This window comes from Cyprinodon variegatus, unplaced genomic scaffold (genome assembly GCF_000732505.1).
Source record: "Cyprinodon variegatus isolate N-32 unplaced genomic scaffold, C_variegatus-1.0 Scaffold684, whole genome shotgun sequence".
NCBI classification, from domain to species: domain Eukaryota; kingdom Metazoa; phylum Chordata; class Actinopteri; order Cyprinodontiformes; family Cyprinodontidae; genus Cyprinodon; species Cyprinodon variegatus.
Window position 1 is genome coordinate 279,841 of NW_015151137.1, and position 17,740 is coordinate 297,580.

General features: G+C 38.6%; 2 protein-coding genes across 8 annotated transcripts in view; both read left to right on the top strand.

Annotated features, from left to right (window-relative positions):
* Window positions 1–374: 374 nt before the first annotated feature.
* On the top strand, window positions 375–9,062 carry LOC107097324 (hepatoma-derived growth factor-related protein 2). Of its 2 annotated transcripts, none has more exons than XM_015394441.1 (16): window positions 375–630; window positions 1,040–1,116; window positions 1,988–2,129; window positions 2,575–2,754; window positions 2,970–3,092; window positions 3,460–3,528; window positions 3,625–3,805; window positions 3,896–3,980; window positions 4,090–4,387; window positions 4,469–4,599; window positions 4,697–4,764; window positions 6,021–6,091; window positions 6,175–6,276; window positions 7,560–7,716; window positions 7,791–7,908; window positions 8,006–9,062. In XM_015394441.1, the coding sequence occupies exons 1-16, from the start codon at window positions 559–561 to the stop codon at window positions 8,103–8,105; spliced, it is 1,974 nt and encodes a 657-aa protein (XP_015249927.1). In that variant the 5' UTR covers window positions 375–558; the 3' UTR covers window positions 8,106–9,062. The 2 variants fall into 2 exon arrangements, with proteins under 2 accessions (XP_015249927.1, XP_015249928.1); XM_015394442.1 differs by having other exon boundaries at window positions 2,578–2,754.
* A 1,973-nt stretch (window positions 9,063–11,035) lies between these two features.
* ap3d1 (adaptor related protein complex 3 delta 1 subunit) overlaps window positions 11,036–17,740 on the top strand; it is a 29,646-nt gene continuing 22,941 nt past the window's right edge. For all 6 annotated transcript variants that reach the window (XM_015394421.1, XM_015394422.1, XM_015394424.1 and 3 more), the window contains exons 1-7: window positions 11,036–11,346; window positions 14,919–15,014; window positions 15,694–15,774; window positions 15,911–15,991; window positions 16,113–16,220; window positions 16,397–16,526; window positions 17,361–17,500. In XM_015394421.1, the coding sequence (XP_015249907.1) occupies window positions 11,251–11,346; window positions 14,919–15,014; window positions 15,694–15,774; window positions 15,911–15,991; window positions 16,113–16,220; window positions 16,397–16,526; window positions 17,361–17,500 (732 nt within the window). In that variant the 5' untranslated portion in view covers window positions 11,036–11,250. The remainder of the gene's footprint in view (window positions 11,347–14,918; window positions 15,015–15,693; window positions 15,775–15,910; window positions 15,992–16,112; window positions 16,221–16,396; window positions 16,527–17,360; window positions 17,501–17,740) is intronic.

Below are 17,740 nucleotides of genomic sequence, written 5' to 3' on the forward strand. Positions count from 1 at the left end.
TTAAAATATATTAATATAAGCATATTTTGCCTTAAACGGAGCAGCAAAAGGAAGATATTTACATAATTATATAGCTGAGATTTTTTCTATGTTAAATGTAAATCATCTTATTCCATTAGTAAATGCTCTTATCTACCCGCTCAGTCGAGGTAAAATAGACATTTTTCAAGAAAAAAATATTATTTTTACAGTGTATTCTTTCAGTGCTTTTGCCCCCTGTCAAAAACTACCCATTGTTACATTGTTTAAAATGATTATGTTAAGTTCTACTTCAGAAAATAAACATAGTCCCTATAATTGTTTTAAAACCTACATATTTTATTTTGAAGGAAAAAGGTTTTCCCTTTGCGGAAGTAGCCGCTGCGCATCGTCTCTTCTCTTCTCGCATTCTCTTCTCGCGGTAACACCAGAGATCGGTGAGAATGCAGCTAGCTCGTTAGCTGATTCCATCGTTTCCAGGTTTCGTGTCAACCTGAAAACATCAGACCAAGAGAGACACAGACAGCAAATTGAAAACGTAACGCTTTTAACACCCAGGCTGCAAGGAGAGGTGGGACAATGCCGCACAACTTCCAGGCCGGAGACCTGGTCTTCGCTAAAATGAAGGGATACCCCCACTGGCCAGCTAGGGTAAGTAAGCAGCCGGAGGAGGAGGAGGAGGGGGTGGGTGGCTCTGCATGGGACGCTGTGGAAGCCTCTCAGGGTATCTAATCAATATCCAACACACGTTGAAAAACACATATATAACTTATTCTGTGTATGCTATAATTTGCTTAATTATAAAGCCATTCAGTCTAGGTTAAAGCGGGGAAATTACCATGTTATACTGCAAGGAAAACACAAGCGGAGCTACCGTTGTTAATTTGAAAATGACGTTTGAGATAACCGAAGCTTGTTTCCTGGATCATAAACCCCCCTTTATGGAGTAAAAGCATATTTATCTTGGCTCCTTTTCATCATACCGTGTCATGAATGCTGTTTTTTTGACATGGCAGAGGGATGTCTGAGTTGTTGCTTGGATGTTTTGTCTTGGTTACAGATCGAAGATGTGGCTGATGGTGCTGTGAAACCACCCCCCAATAAAATCCCTATTTTCTTCTTTGGGACACATGAAACGTGAGTGCAGCATTCAACACAGATGGCTTTTATGGAAATCTTAGCATTTATATTTAGCCTCATATTTGAATTGTTTTCTCTTTATTTTGCATTTGCATGTAGAAATAGTCACAAAATGACAGCTAGTTAGCAATCAGAACTGTACAGTAAGAATTTGTGGGTGAAAACATGAAGAGAGTTCTGTTGATTGTTTTTATGAATTAAGAGAATGTTATTAAAAGATCAGATGATCAGTTTTTGTGACTGAAGGGGAAAAGGGGTGCACTTTTGTTACCTGAACCTTCTGACTCTTGAAGGCGTGTGGCTGTATTATTTGTGTAAATTGAGTTTTAATGGTGAAAACAAAGACATGCCTTGACAGTTTCTGAGAAGATGGCACAAGCAGTACACAAGCCCAGCAGCAGGGGGCAGAATATCCCATTCCCATGTCTTTCTTGGTATAATACAACAGAATAGAATAGAAAAAATATCCTTTTATTGTCCCATAATGGGGAAATTCTGGTGTTTACAGCAGCAAAAGATTATAGAAAAAAACTTATACCCAAATGTGGGCCTTAAAAATGTATAAGAATAACATAATAGTGAAGTATTAAAAGATAAAATATGAAATTCTGTACTGTAAAGTGTTTTGACAATAAAAAACTGTGCACCTGGAGAATAAATAACCAATATACAGCTATGGGCATGTTTAGAGTAACGGATATTTGAAAATAGTGCCAACATCAGAGATGTGCAAAATTCAGCAGCGTGTTATTTAAGTTACTAAGATAGAAACTGTGCAGAAAATAAACAGTTCTTTTTCTGAATGCAAACATCCTGCCTGTTTTGCAGTAATGCAGTAACTTCAAACTTTCTTTTTTCTGTGGTGCAGAGCATTCCTTGCAGCGAAAGACCTATTCCCATATGAAAAATACAGCGATCGCTACGGCAAGCCCAACAAAAGGAAGGGATTCAATGAAGGTTTATGGGAGATCCAGAACAACCCACATGCCTCTTATAGTGCCCCGCCTGCTGTAAGTCAGCTGCTAATTTAAAAAGTTAAGATTTCCTCTGATATTTTTTATTTTTTAAGAAAGGGTTCTAAAATGCTGAGCAGACCCTTTATGATAACTTTGTTTAAAAAAAGTATCATATTCATATAAATAATGTTAAATAAATGTTTAAAGTGTAGTATTTGTTTCTACTTCTGTCAAAATAATATATGTATGATTTGGTTGACGACATTCTGTTTATCTCTCCGACATCTGATTAAAAAGATGTTACATTGTAGGACCAGAATGAGTGATTTGTAGCTTTTTAAAACTTTGTTATACCTCAAAAGTGGTCGCCATCTACTGCTCAACACTGACTGTCCATCTGGAAAAAGATTCTTAGAAGTTTTAGATATGATGTAAAGTTTGACTGGGTTATTATTGCAAGGAAATGTCAGTTAATGCTTTGATTGTGATGTTTCTGTAGCAGGCTAGCTCATCGGACAGTGAGGCTAACGAAGCAGCAGGAGGAAGTGAGGAGGAAGATGACGATGAAGAGGCCCCGATACCCCAAAAGGCGGAGTCCAGCAGTGATGAGGAGTCAGAATCTGGGAGTGACAACAGAGGGAGGGGAGGCGGGACAAAGCGAAAGCCGCCGGCTCCTAAGGTATATCATTTGCTTTGGTGATGTCGCTAAGCTAAAGCAAAAGAGGCTTTGAGTCAAAAAATGAAAACATTTCGGGCACAATTGAATTGCTTATAGAAGATTATCCACAAGAAGAAGCATAGCAGGCAAGTTTATACTTTGGTGAAAAGTCAAATAAAAGATAACTCTTCCCTATTTTTTTTTTTGTTTTGTTTGTTTGTTTGTTTGTTTTGAAGCGGCCACCTCCCCCAAAAAAGCCGCGAGGATCGTCCAGTGATCGAGCCGAAGAGGAGAGCGGATCTCCCTCCGAGTCAGATCCGACAGCTTCAGAGTCCGACTCTGGCAAAAACAGTGACAAGGTCATTTTTGCAAAATGTAGATCCCACCGTACGACGATCATACAGTAGTAGCCATTCAAAATGTCCCCACTTTGCTTGATGGTCCCTTGGCTGGTCCCCTACAATTCCCTATTAAACATCTAAAATATTCTTTCTGTCATGATTTGTGGACAAAAAGATATAAAGAGAAGCGTTATCTCCTGGTCGGATCCTGTAATTTAGTGAAAGGGTGGAGAAAAATATGCTCGTCCATGAGAAGGCCAGTGGCTGAAAGTTTGAAGGGATTCTGCTGCCAATTGACTGGCTTTTGACTAGGGAGGGCTATTTTGAATGGCTGCTACTGCATATAGCAGTTCTCTGAGTTTAGCTTTAATTTGCCATTCAACAGGATTTTACTCCAGAGAAGAAATCTGTAGGACGAGGAGGAAAAAAAGCAGGAGGCAGAGGGAAGAAAAAGGTGAAGCATTAATCCCTTTTCACACGTTATTGTCTGTTTATTTTGTGTTTTAAATCAATCAATTTGCTCTCTGTCCCATTCTCTCGGATCCTTCAGAAAGGTTCTTCTGACTCAGATTCAGAATCAGGATCAGGGTCAGAGAAGAAAGTAGCAGACAGCGATTCTGAGGATGAGAAACCTCGGCCAGCTCTGTCCGGCTCAGAGTCCCAGTCCGGCTCAAAATCCGAGTCCGAGTCTGATCCACCTCCCCGTAAAGGACCACAGCCTCGCAAGAAAGGTGCTTCTTCTGACCGCACCTTCATCCCTGTTCTTCCTTGTCAATTTGCATTCAGATATTTATTACGTGCTTGTTTCTCTTGATTCACAGAGAAGGCAGCTCCAAAGCCTCGAGCAAGAAAACCCAAACCTGCCCCAGTCAAACGAGCGCCGTCGTCATCGTCCAGCAGTGACAGGTCAACTGCTCTAACTTCTTGCTTTTTTTTAATCTCTTCTCACATGCCTAATTTTTTTGTTTATGTCAACAAAAGCTCAGTTCTTTAATAGCGTCCCCTCTACATACAGTGACAGTGAACCCGACCGCATCAGTGAATGGAAAAAACGAGATGAGGAGCGCCGACGGGAGCTTGAGGAGCGGCGGAAAAAGGAGGAGGCAGAGGAGCTTCGCCGGCTGCGTGAGCGAGAGAAGGAGGAAGAGGAAAAAAAGAAAAAAGAGAAGGATAAGGGCAAAAAAGGGAGCGAGAGCGACAGCAGTAGCAGCTCCGACGAAGGTGTAGACGATCACCCACTGAAGAAGTCCAAGAAACCCCCTCCGCCTCCAATCCCTGCACCCTCAGACTCTGATTCTCCTCCTCCGATGGAGGTACGTTTCATTTAGGAATCTCCACGTATCTAACCTCCTTTCATGGCGCTATAGTTTGTGCTTGTGTATTTTTGACAACAGGTGAAAAAGCCGCCAAAGAAGGTAGACAAACAGAAGACCAGAATAAAGAAAGAAAAGGAAAGAAAAGAAAGAAAAGAGAAGGAGCTAAAAGAGAAGAAAGCCAGACGAGCAGAGGAGAAGTCCAGAGCAAGGTGAACAGAACGGCAACAGGCCACAGAATGCAAATGTCATTAGATGAACCTGATTAAATATTAAAGGACAGTGATCATGGCGTTCTTCCTGACTTAGATCTAAGCCTGAAAAACCAAGACGCAAACCGGAGAGACCTCCAGAGAAGAAGGTGGAAAAGAAAAAAGGTCAGAAGCCCTCACCTGCACAAACACTCTGCTTGACTCAACAGCTGTAGATTCTTCTTATAAAGTGTTTTTATAGATTTCCCTTGGAACTTTATTTAGTTTTATTTTGTTGAAAACACAAACCTCTATCCTCTTTACTATTAAATAAAATCCATTGCTAGCAACTGCCTCTAAGAGCCACCTTATTAGTAATCTGTTTGAGGTTTTATCGTAGTAGTAGTTCTGTGAAAGCCTCAGTGGATTTTGAAAACAATGGTGAACAAACTGCATCCTGAAAACTTTCAGAATTAATAGTTAAGCAGAAATTTACAGCACAGCTAGGTTTTAAAAATGTATCCCGAGCCTCAACAAACTCGATCCATTTAATCCTATTTGACACAAATGCTAACCTACCAAAAGATCATCATCCACTAAGATAATCAGAGAAGCAGTCAAGATGCCCATAAATGAGCTGCCAATGGAAGAATTTGTGGACAGGACAAATATCTAAAATGTGCATTGCAAAAAAAAAAAAAACTTCTTGACAACAAGAAGCCATAAGATGTTCCTTTTTTTTTTCCCCGAGAGCTTTGAAAGGACTCTAGAAACCAGTGGAAAATTGTGCTTTTGTCAGATGAGTCCCACAGCTGATTCCTTTTCTTCCCTTGTGCAAAATATATGTAGATGTAAGATGAAAAAACTAAACTGAGAATCAAGCTGAACACATAAATTTACAAAAGTGAGCAGGAACAGAGCCAGACGTGAGAATGGCAGAGGATAAAAGGCTAATCGAAAACAAAGCCAAGGGCGCAGGGAAGGAACATACACTCATGTTTGTGATGTATTGGTGGCCTCATGGTGTTGAATCTGCATGCATAAAACCTTTAATGTTTTGGGGGTGTTTAGGATGCTTTTGTAAGGAGCCCCTTAACAGGGGTTTCAAACTCAAATCCCCAAGAGCCAGTATAGATAGTTCCTGATCCAATGTGGCTTAATCAAATGGCTGAAATATCTGCTTAGTATGCAGCCAAGTTTTCCTCAGTCCTTTGGATGAGCTGATGATTTGATTGGGGTGTTTAAAGCAAAGACAGAACTAGAGTTGCAGGACACTGGGCTGCTGTGATTTAGAACAATCCTCTATGTTTGTTTGAATAGTTCCATTAAAGTTCAGATTAGACCCCAATTAGAGTCTATTTGCTTTGAAAAATGTATAATGTTTTGGAATTAGGATGCTTCAATTTTCTTTATGTTTTGTGTTTTTGTGTGTCAATATCTAGAGCCATCACCAGAGGAAAGGCTACAGAAGCTCCATACAGATATAAAATTTGCACTTAAAGTGGACAACCCAGTAAGTGACATAAAAGACCATCTCTTTTATACCTTTGAGTTGCTAGGAATCATTAACTGTTGGACATTTTTGTTGTATTTCAGGACATTGACCGTTGTCTAAAAGCACTTGAAGAGCTTGAAAGTATCCCAGTCACCAGCCAGATTCTCCATAAAAACGCTGAAGTCATTGCCACACTAAAAAAGGTTCTTCTTTCCTCTCTCTACCTTTTTGATAATTTTCTAGATTCTAATTTATTCTGCAAATAACTTTTAATAAATATCCATCTGAAACATAATATTTACAGACAGGGATACTGATCGCGTTTTGTTTTTTAATGCCAGACATCGAATGAAATACTTCACTTGTTAATGGTCTATTAGGATAACCTTAATCATTTTTATATCCTTAAAGTGTATGAGTTTTTAGTTTTTATTTTGTTCTTAATATTTTTAATGGATTTACAGATCCTTGCTGATGCATTTTAAGACAAAGCATCAATCTTGCAGCATTTCATTATCATTAATTGAAAATAAATCTGCAAAGTTGTATGTAACATAAAATGTGCATCAACCTGAAAACAAAAGCAACAGATTTTGTGATGCTGCTCACTTGCAGATGAAGAAGCCATTACTCTAAAAGGAGCACAAGAAGCTTAATGAAACAATGAGAAAATTAAATTTAGCATTTGTAGAAATGTCTTTTTGTTTTATAATTAAAATAAATTGGGGGAGGGTCATAAACCCAGAAAAGGGAAAAAGATGGAAGCTCTTAAGCTGTGACCATCGTGCCAGCCATGAAGAACTGGCAACCTCATGAAGAAAGAACAAGACGCAATGGTGTGCTTAAGAAATAAACACTTCTGGCACACAGTAATTAGTAGCATTGGCTTAAGAATAACAAAGTCTTTGCTTTCTTTGGGTTTGGTTCCTTAGAAATGTGTGATCAAACATTAAAAGACATGTATGGATGAGGCAGCCTTACTACCAACATGACTTTAAGCCATGACTTTAAGTTTTCTCAGGAGAAATGGACCCAAGCTGAAGCAAACTATTGTTGGACGTTTGTAGAAAAATGTTTGTATTTAGTCATGCAGTTTAAAGTCAACTCTGCAAACCAAGAAATGTATAAAAACTTCTGAATTTAAAGAATGGTTAAACAAATTAAAATTTTTTTAAATTTAAGATTTTTTTTTCAAACATTTAGCAAACAAAGTTTTGTTTTTCCAAACTAACCTCTAAACTGAGCGTTCATTTGGACGGTTGAGGACAGAAAGGCTCTGTTTTTTTATTAAAAGGATGTAAATATCTGCTTTCAACAGGGTATGCAGTGTTTTTCATAATGTTTGCATTTCATTTTTTTATTCTATTTTAGCTTTGCATGTGTATATTTGTATGCATTTGTAGAGTTGGGTCCATTTTTGAATATTTCCATGTGCAGTTTGACTCTTTTTAGTCGTTAATTAAAGCCCAAAATGCTGATTTCTCAGATTCGGCGTTATAAAGCTAGCGCTGCAGTCATGGAGAAGGCCAGCGAAGTCTACAACAAGCTAAAACTTCGCTTCGTGGGAAAACCAGAGCTGGCAGCTAAACCGAAGACGGAGAACAAAGAAACTGACGATAGTGAAAAGCAGTCACAAAACACTGGTGAGGCTTTATCATTTCAGATTGGCTTTTAGTCTGAATGCAACCGGTTCTGAATCTCAACTGTTCTGCCGTAGAATCGACACCAGTGAATGGCGAATCGGAGCAGAAAAAAGGTGAAGCAGAGGAAGTAGAAAACCCTAAAACGCCCATGAGGGAGGAGAATGATGATGGTCCAGGTTCAAGTCCAAACAGGTCAGCATCAAACCCTCTTTTTTTTTTTTTTTTTTTTTTTGTCTTTAATGCATTGCTTTATTTTGAAGAGGCTGCCACTGCAATGTTTTCTCCCTAGGCCCAGCTCAGACAGCCCAGCTCAACTACAAACGCCCACATACGAGGAAGCGGACGGCTCTGTCTCAGCAGAGCCAGAACCGGCAGCTGTAGAAACTTAAAAGACTCTCTACAACCCCCGGCAGCGGACCAAGTGCTAAAAGATGGTGGCCTCTGACGATCAGACACCGCTACTGGCTCAGCAGCAGCGCAGCACGCACCTAGCATTTCCTCCAGCACCTGTTACAAAGATATTTGATGCTTTGGACTTTTTTGTGGTACACTTATCGAAGTAAAGAAAAAAAAAAACCATCCACTCAAGCCGTTCGGTCCATTGTTTCTCATTGCTAAATTAACCGTTTCTTTTAACTGTTTTACCTCTCATTTTGTTTAATGTTTTGCTGAAACTCCAGCTCCTGTTTCATCATGCGTCTACCAACGTCACACTTTCAAACTGCCTACGGATCTTAGACAAAATCATTTTTGTTTTTAGGTTCTTGTAAAGAGAATGAATTGAAGAGCACATATTTTTAAAGCGAGACCGGGAAGACTGCGAGAGAAATGGGTCATCTCTTTCTCTTAAGATTTTTCTTTACACTTTTACATATTTCCGCTTCGTTTTATAAAGCCTGCTAAACATCACCAAGGCCTCTTGTCTATGTGTGTGTGGCGTTGCCTGAGTGGTACAGTACTGTTTGTGAGTCCTTTATGTTAAGTATTTAAGTATCTGGTCAAAATCCAGTCAATAAAGCCTGACAACGTAAAGAGCCACTAAAAAGCTGTTTTCTAACTGAGGTCCACCTCCTTTTTATTGCCTTTTTTTCTCATAGGATCACAGTTTTGTCTTTAAAAATGATTACTGTGTCATTAAGCACCATGTAATCTCCTCCTTAGTGTCTGCTTTCAGTGGATCAAGATGAATTGGGAAAAGAAACTCGAAAGCCATGGAGATCTCATGTAGCTGCAGCCTTTTTTTGACATTTTTTTTTTCTATGTGCATACATGTGTTTTTAGTGCTATGTAAATTGTTAAAGCGTTTCTATAATGTAGTTGAGACTTGAATAAAAATCTCAGCATGATTTTGCTCACTGCCTCTTTTCTATTGATAACGGTACCATGGATGTGACAAATGGCAGGGCTGCTAACCGATGAGCAGCTGACAATTTCTTGAATTTTTAATATATGGCTATATTTTGAACCTGGATAATTCAAGTATATTCAGCACTTTTTCATAATTGCTTTGATAAAAATTAATAAAAGGTGTCATAAAAAATTGATCTGTTTGTTTTTAGACCTTACTCAATATTTTAAAATATGGATTTTTAAGAAAAATAATTAGCTTTTTAAGTAAACAAATTTTCTGTCTTAAGCATAAAATGTATCTCACGTCTGCATAAAAGAAAACAACACTATAAACGTTTGGGGTTCATTTTAACTGTTAATCTACTAAAACAATTTAAATATACAGGGATTAAAATGAAAATATTTATTCTGTTTATGCTGTTTTTCCTCAAAATCAGGGTAAGATTCTAACTTCTGATTCCAATTTCATGGCTACTTTCTATAAACGCATTGGTAAAAATAAATACATGCACCCATATATATGTATGTATGTATATACATACACAATAGCAGACATTTTGGACAGTTACAAGTACCTCGGAATCCCACAAGCAAATGGCAACCTCGGAAGAGGTGAAAAGGAGAGCAGCTACAGCCAAATACCTCCAGCGTGTGAGGCAGCTCCTAAGGAGCCAGCTCAATGGCAAGAATAAGTCTCGGGCAATGAATAGCTACAATCTACCAATAATCAAATACCCTGCAGGAATAATAAGCTGGCCAAAGGATGAGATAAAGGCCACAGATATTAAGATACAAAAGCTCCCAACCATGCAAGGAAGGTACCCCAAATCCATGCTCAGTGAATGTCTCTGGAGGTTCCGTCAGTGGAGGACAAGCCCCTGCACGAGATGTACCATTGAAACATAACCGAAGTGGAATATATAAGGAAATTCTACCAATGGCTGGACAGAGTCAGACTGAAGGACAGCACAGATGCACTCATCATGGCTGCACAGGAGCAGGTCCTAAGCACCAGAGCAGTAGAGGCCCAGATCTACCTCACCAGACTAGACCCCATGTACAGACTGTGCAAAAAGGCCCCTGAAACAATCCAGCACATAACTGCAGGGTGTAAGATGCTGGTAGGGAAAACCTATGGAGTGCCATAACCAAGGAATAGTATCTGAAATAGTATACAGGAACATCTGTGAAGAGTATGGGCTGGAAACCGCAAGGTCAAAGTGGGAAACACCTCCAAAGAGGGTAGAGAATGACCAAGCAAAGATCCTGTGGAAGTTCCAGACAGAAACAAACTGACTGGTAATGGCAAACCAACCGGACATTGTGGTAGTGGACAAAAAGGAGAGGAAAGTCGTTGTGGTTGACAAAGCAATATCAAGTGACTGCAACATCAGGAAAAAAGAACATGAGAAAAAACTCGAGAAATACCAGGGGCTCAGAGAAGAGCTGGAGAAAACCTGGAAGGTCAAGGCATCAGTGGTACCCGTGGTCATTGGGGCACTAGGGGCAGTGAACCCCGAAACTGGAGGAGTGGTTACAGCAGATCCCTGCAAGTACATCAGACATCTAGAAAAGTGCAGTTGTAGGAATAGAATACTGCAAGGAGCCCTCCAGCTCCCAGGACTAAGGTAAAGGACCCAAGCTTGGAGGAGAAAAAGGGAGAGGGGTTTTTATTTTTATTATATATATGTACATAAATATATATGTAATTATATATATATATATATATATATATATATATATTGTTTGTGTATGTGTGAGTGTTTATGTATTTATTTATTTATTATAGTTAATTAATTAAAGAATATTTAGTTTGTCTCTTGAGAGATGTGCTCGTTTCGCATGTTCTCATAAATATTAAATGTCGATTTGTAAATAAAGGGCTCTGGACCTTTAATTCCACTGACTTCCACATCTGAACCTTCAACACTCCAGTCAGCTGACTCCAGACGCCATTTTGTCAGCCATTTCCTACGCTGATCCATTGCCAGCGTCTCTGCACAGCTCAGTCCGGCCTCAGCAGCTTTCACCTACCCACCCGGGCTCGGTAGACTGTAGCGGACCGCTGACTCCGCTGGGTGGATGATAAACTAGCCCGGTCAGTCGCTCGGCACCCAGAGGGACCCTGTCTGCAAGGCGCCTGGCCCACGGGACGGAGAAAAACGGCGCAAGTCCCCGGCAGACATGGCTTTGAAGATTGTCAAAGGGAGCATCGATCGGATGTTCGATAAAAACCTCCAGGATTTAGTACGTGGCATTAGGAACCATAAGGAGGATGAGGTAAAACGAGCACACTCTGCTATCCGAAAAAAATCAGAATCCCATATTCAGCAGTGTTTTTATAATTCAGTTCATTTTAGCATCACCGTTATACTAGCTAACCAGCGATAACGGCTAACTGTGGGTAAGTTAACATTAGCCCAGCCGTTTGAGTCAGCGGTTAGCTGGTAACTGGACACATTCTGCTGCTTTATGTCGCTGCGTTAGCTTAGCTAAATCATTATTTTTATGTTTGCAAAACGGAAGCTGCAAAGGAGCTTTTAGAACCATGTCAGGTTTTAAACTGGGAGGCTGACCGTGACAGCTGGCAAACAGTTATTGGAGGAAGATGGGAATGAATCACAGTTTACCAGGAAATTACTGCTCAGCAGAATGAGATCAAAACACCCCAAAGGATTACTGAACTGGGCTTTAGAGCTGGGCCTCCAATACCCGCAACACTATACATTGAAAAACATAAAGATATAGCATTTTTATTTTTATTTTTTGTCTAAATGAAAAAGCTAAGAAAAGTTGACAACTTCTCATTTCGGTGTTTTGTACCTTGCGGAGACCCGTCGCATTTTCAGCACATCAGATTTATATTGATCTATTTATTATCTAAGTTCTGTCAACCCTGGATAAATAAACTCTTTAAGGTTAATATCTATATACCGACAGCAAAGCTGTTTAAAGCAGGAAAAATATTTTAACACACATAATCTGTCATTAAAGCTATATTTATTGACTTCATACGTAGGCCAACCCAATGCTCTATGACGGAGGTCTTCAACAGGGGGTCCGCGACCCCTAAGGGGTCCACGGAGGTACTGCATGGGGGTCGAAAGGTTTTAGTTGATCAGACTATTCTTTTTAATATATATTCCCCCCTGCAATTTTTTAACTAATTGAAATGTCTTTAAATACACATTAACATGAATTCAACACACTGTAGTTAATAGATAAATGGAGGCAGAAGATGTCTTTCAGTCATCAATGCACACATTCAGCAACACACATGAGCTCTTTCAAGCTGGACACTGCCTCATTCACAACACCTGTCCCATCAACAGGGAATCAGAACCAGAAATACTCTAATAATCCCAGGGAGAAATTACTTTTGTTACATTACTTCATCTGTAATAGAGTGACTATAGGACTATAGTTTGATACAACACAATTTCATACAATATATGTAATTACGGGGTCCCCCTCCATCTCGTCATCAGTTTGGGGGTCCTGGAAAATGTCGAAGACCCCTGATCCATGATATCATTCATGTCACTCCTCAATGTGCAAAGTAGGAGCTCAAGCCGAGGTTGTGCAGCTGACGTTTAGCCTTGCTGGAGATGTTTAGATGCTCAGTTTTGTTGGTAGGTGGAATAAGTGCTGTATTCATTTAAAACCAGCTATACTCATCTATGATCTAAACTGACTGTGGATTTCTTTTAAAATTTGCCCACCTCACCATCTATCTTGAAAGGCATGAAAGGCGACTAAACCAGCAGAATTAAGGTGTTCTTCGAGCCTGTGTAGGCTTGATCTCTTGACTCGGATCATGGCTTTGGACTCTATCAGTTGTAACTTAACCTGGGACGCTCGGAAAAGATCCCCGTTGCCCAGTCAACAGAGGACAGTTTGCTAAAATATTAATACCGTTTCTGTGTGCTCATGACTGTGTGCTAACTCTGCTCAGCCCACTTTTTTTTTTCTTTTTCATGCTCTCTGTTTGCCTTTCACATGAGAGCGCTTTCTTTTACACAGTTCATTCATTTCACTGTCCGGGCTTTTGAACGGAGCGAATAAGTAAGGGATACTTTATGTGAGGAAGCTGTTGGACTATTTAGTTTCTGCAGGAAGAAATGTAAAGCTTTTTGTTCTTTCAGAAGAAGAGAGGACGATTTCACATCGCATAACAAGTTAGAGAATATCTAATCCAGCTGAGATAGAAATCCTTTTAATCTACATTTCCATTCCTTTTCTAGCCGTTCTAGAGCCTTACCATGACACTTACCCTAACCAAAGCCACACCTCACTTTAGTAAAATGCACCAAAATGTCTTCTCCTTGCAGTGAGTACAAGTGTACACACACACTCACAACCACCACCACCTCCTCCTTCCCCTCTTGTCCCTTCGCTGTCTCATGACTGCGCACACATGACCAGCGCCTTCCACACAGCTATATGTGTTTGTTTTTTGTGAGATTGCCCCTCTCAGCAATAGCTGACGGGTCTTTTCCATGAAAGGTTTCACTCTGTTTAACCCATTTTGCTGAGTGAAATGTTCTGTTGGTGAAACACGTTATTAAAGCCTGTTAAGCTGAAAAATGTATTTTATCTATTTAGAAAGTCCTTTTCAGGTTCTATTTATTTACATTTTTTTTAGGTAGTTGTAGCTTTTATTGTTGAATATAAATAAACTAGACTATTCAGCAAAGGTGATTATTTTAGTAATCCATATTATAATCACAGATTTAAAGTGTTAAGCTAGGTTATTATTGTTTATAGCTTAAATACCTCAGACTTTATTAGCCTGCTATTATAAAATAGCTTTTAATAAGCCAATAACAGAATATCAAAGGTCAATCATATAATAATTTTTTCACAGCTTTGTCCCATAATGTTAAAGGAAAATATGTTATGGAAATAAGCCAACAATCACCCAGGACATTTATCTGATTATATGTTACTGCTATTTTCAAGTCGTTGGACTACAGAGCTCCACTTCTCATTTCTGCTGAAAGCTCCATGAAAAACAAGACTTATTTGGGCTTTTCTAATTCGGCTTTCCTAAGCTAATAAATGCTTATTATATCTGAGGTGCACAGATCTTTTTAAATCTCTGCTGTACCAATATTTAGTACTTGTTATGCTGTTAAATACATCATTATCCTGAGCCATTTGATGTGCTTTATAAATAAACATATTTGATATTAGCATTGATAATGAGTGCCACTTTAATTTATAAAATAAAAAAAGAATTTGAACAGGGCTGAAACAATCGGATCAATCGATTATTGAAATAATCATCAACTAATTTAGCAATTGATTAGTCATTAAATGGAGTATAAAGACTGTAAAACATGCCTTTACCTGACTGAGCAACCAACTTAGAGGAGTAATTATATCAAAATTATTACAAAAAATTATAAACCTTTTGCATTTAGGATTAAAAAAAAAATATATATATATATATTTATATAATTTTTTTTTTTTTTCATCTGTCAGTATGTTCTATCCAGAACTCCTCAAGTGGAAAAAGTTTTGGTTTAACCTGGTTTAATTTTGTTTTCAAGCAGGGTGTTTTTTTATTGAAGTATTTCAATACAATTGTTTGTGATTACAGTTTCATATATGACTCAGCTGCCTCCCTAAGCCAAAAGTAGAGCAACAAAAAAAAGAGAATGGATGTGGAAACTAATGACCGAGTTGCTTCTCTGTTGATTGGATAGTAGCAGCAGCACCAGCAGGGTCGTTACAGCAGGTTTCTGGTGCTCAGTAGAAACGTGCCACTCCGGATATTGCTCTGCTTAATCTGATCTGGTGTCTGCTTTTGTCTGTTCTCTTTTGCCCACTCCTTTGTCTGTCCTCAGGCCAAATACATCTCCACGTGCATCGATGAGATCAAACAGGAGCTCAAGCAAGACAACATTGCTGTCAAGGCCAATGCTGTGTGCAAGCTCACCTATGTAAGATCCCTCACTCCCTACACCCACCTGCCTGTCACATATAGTGTAGAATTGGCAGTTTAATCCTTTTCCTCCTGGCTTCTTTTGGTAAAAGACCGCAGGCTTGTTTTTAAGTGCCTGCTTAAAAAGTGAATTCATTGCTACACAAAACAAGCAGGATACGCTATGATTGTGGATTTAACTGTAAGAAGAGAGTACATGCACCATCTAGGAAGAAAGGCCAGTTTCCTTTTGTCTTGCTCGATAAAGATGACTATACTGCTCTTTATTTAGATGAAAAAGTAGAGAATCCCATTCTGGTCAGTATTACGAATATTAATGGATTAATAATTAAAGAGCTATGATACAAACGGATGCAGAAAATTAACAAAACATTAGGCTGAACCATTTCTCATGATTACTGGTAATACTTTATTATGTACTTGTTTAAACCTGGAGATTTCACCACTATTAGGAACAAGCAAATATTGGTAGTTTGTGAAAGCATCAAGATCTTTAAACTGAAATCTCGATTACAATGCAAATTGTAGTTGACAGTAAAGAAATTGATTGATTAAAGTCTCCCTTCATTTGACCACCTTTAACACTACATTGATTGTTTCTGTTTTAGTCTCAGACACAGTATAAATCCCCCCTTCTCTGATTTTTATACCAGTGTATCTGTCTGCTCCGTTTACAGCTTCAGATGCTCGGCTACGATGTCAGCTGGGCTGCTTTCAACATTGTTGAAGTCATGAGTTCCTCAAAGTTCACATACAAGGTATGACTGCACTGTTTTTCATGGCTAAGCACATCTCAAATCGGAGGACTTCTCTGAATCCTCCCTGGGAGTTATGCTGTACGGGTGAACATTGATGTTTCTGCGGATGGATGAAAGTTTGCTCTTCTCCTTGCAGAGGATTGGTTACTTGGCAGCCTCGCAGTGCTTTCATGAGAGCACAGATGTCATCATGCTAACAACCAATCAGATCCGAAAGGTCAGTGAAGCACTTGTTTTGTGCATCTTGATGTTCATGCCTCTGTCTGATCTAAAATGTCTTCCCGCTTTTTTATCAGCTGTTTGTTTAAATTTCACTTTCTTTATTATTTTCCCCGCAGGATCTCAGTAGTCCCAACCAGTACGACACAGGTGTTGCCCTAACAGGCCTGTCTTGTTTTGTTACCCCTGATCTGGCTCGTGATCTTGCTAACGACATCATGACGCTGGTGAGTCAGAAAGAAAATGTCAAGTTTATCCACAGTTTTCATCCCATCGACCTCTTCCTTGTCCCCCTGGATATCCGATTTCCCTCGAGGCTTTTACTTTATTTCAAAGGAGACCAGGAAATACAATTCTTTAATTTAAATAAAATCACCTTCATCTCTTCACTGTTTTATTTTAGATGTCCCACACAAAGCCCTACATCAGGAAGAAAGCTGTGCTGATCATGTATAAGGTGTTTCTAAAGTACCCAGAATCTCTACGCCCAGCTTTTCCAAGACTCAAGGAGAAACTGGAGGACCCAGATCCAGGTATTGGACCACAAACGTATACAGTTTGTTGTTCAGAAAGACTTAATTCATAAGTTTGTTGTTGGTTCACTTATTAGAGGTGAATGGGGTGGACACAGTGGTACAGTTCATGTTTATTCGTTCAAAATGGAAAAAAAAAAAAATTGTATTTTCCTGTACCAGTAAGGTCTTTTCAAGTTCATCTTGCCAGGATTTTATTACAGTAAACACTTGGTAATTCCGGTTAATTGATGCAGCTTTATTGTTAGAATTAACAGTGATGCGATATTTTGAATCGTAAAGCTAAGGGGTACCCCTAAATGAGGGCTGTGCTTTCATGATATGAAATGTTGAAATGACTTGAAAACCTTTTTTTCCAGGTTTAAATCCTGCTTTAGAGAAATTTCTGATGGTTTATAAGGATAGAAACTTCTTTCAGCAATTAGTTGCAACACTTGCATTCGTTATTAATATTTCGTTAAGGTTTCTGTTATAAAAAAAACATTATTTCACCAGGTGTCTAACATAGGAAGAATATTTAGAAAATAAATGGGTTACTCAATTACTTTACAAAAAATAGACTGAATTGTGCAGCTCAGAAATGTATAAGATGTAAAATATCTCTTTTCTACATTTTTTAACCTGTTCAATGGTTTTAGCTGCTAAACATAATAGTGATTCTTATTTTTTGTTTTGCTTTTGGTGGTTGAACTCACATTATTGCTTATTATAGTTTTTTCACGATAAACAATATACACATAAAAATATACAATCAACTTGAATAAAACATTATTTTATAGGTAATTTTTTAGTATTTTTTAAATCGTTTTTATTGCATTTTCTTTCTTCTCTCAGGGGTCCAGTCAGCAGCGGTTAATGTTATTTGTGAGCTGGCAAGAAGAAATCCCAAGAACTACTTGTCTCTTGCCCCGCTTTTCTTCAAGCTTATGACCTCTTCTACCAATAACTGGGTTCTTATTAAGATCATCAAACTGGTGAGTTGACAGGATGAAAAGGGCAAAAAAAACAAGTCATTAGAGGAGAGTTAGCAACTCTAACAGCTCTGTAACAGAAATGAACAGCATCAGTGAATTTTGTTCAATTACATCCTGCTATAATATAACTGAATAATTGCGTGCTTAAAAAAAAAAAAAAAAAAAAAAAAAAAAAAATCAATATATATATATATATATATATATATAGTAGTGCTAGTTCTTCCCTTTAAAATCACATGA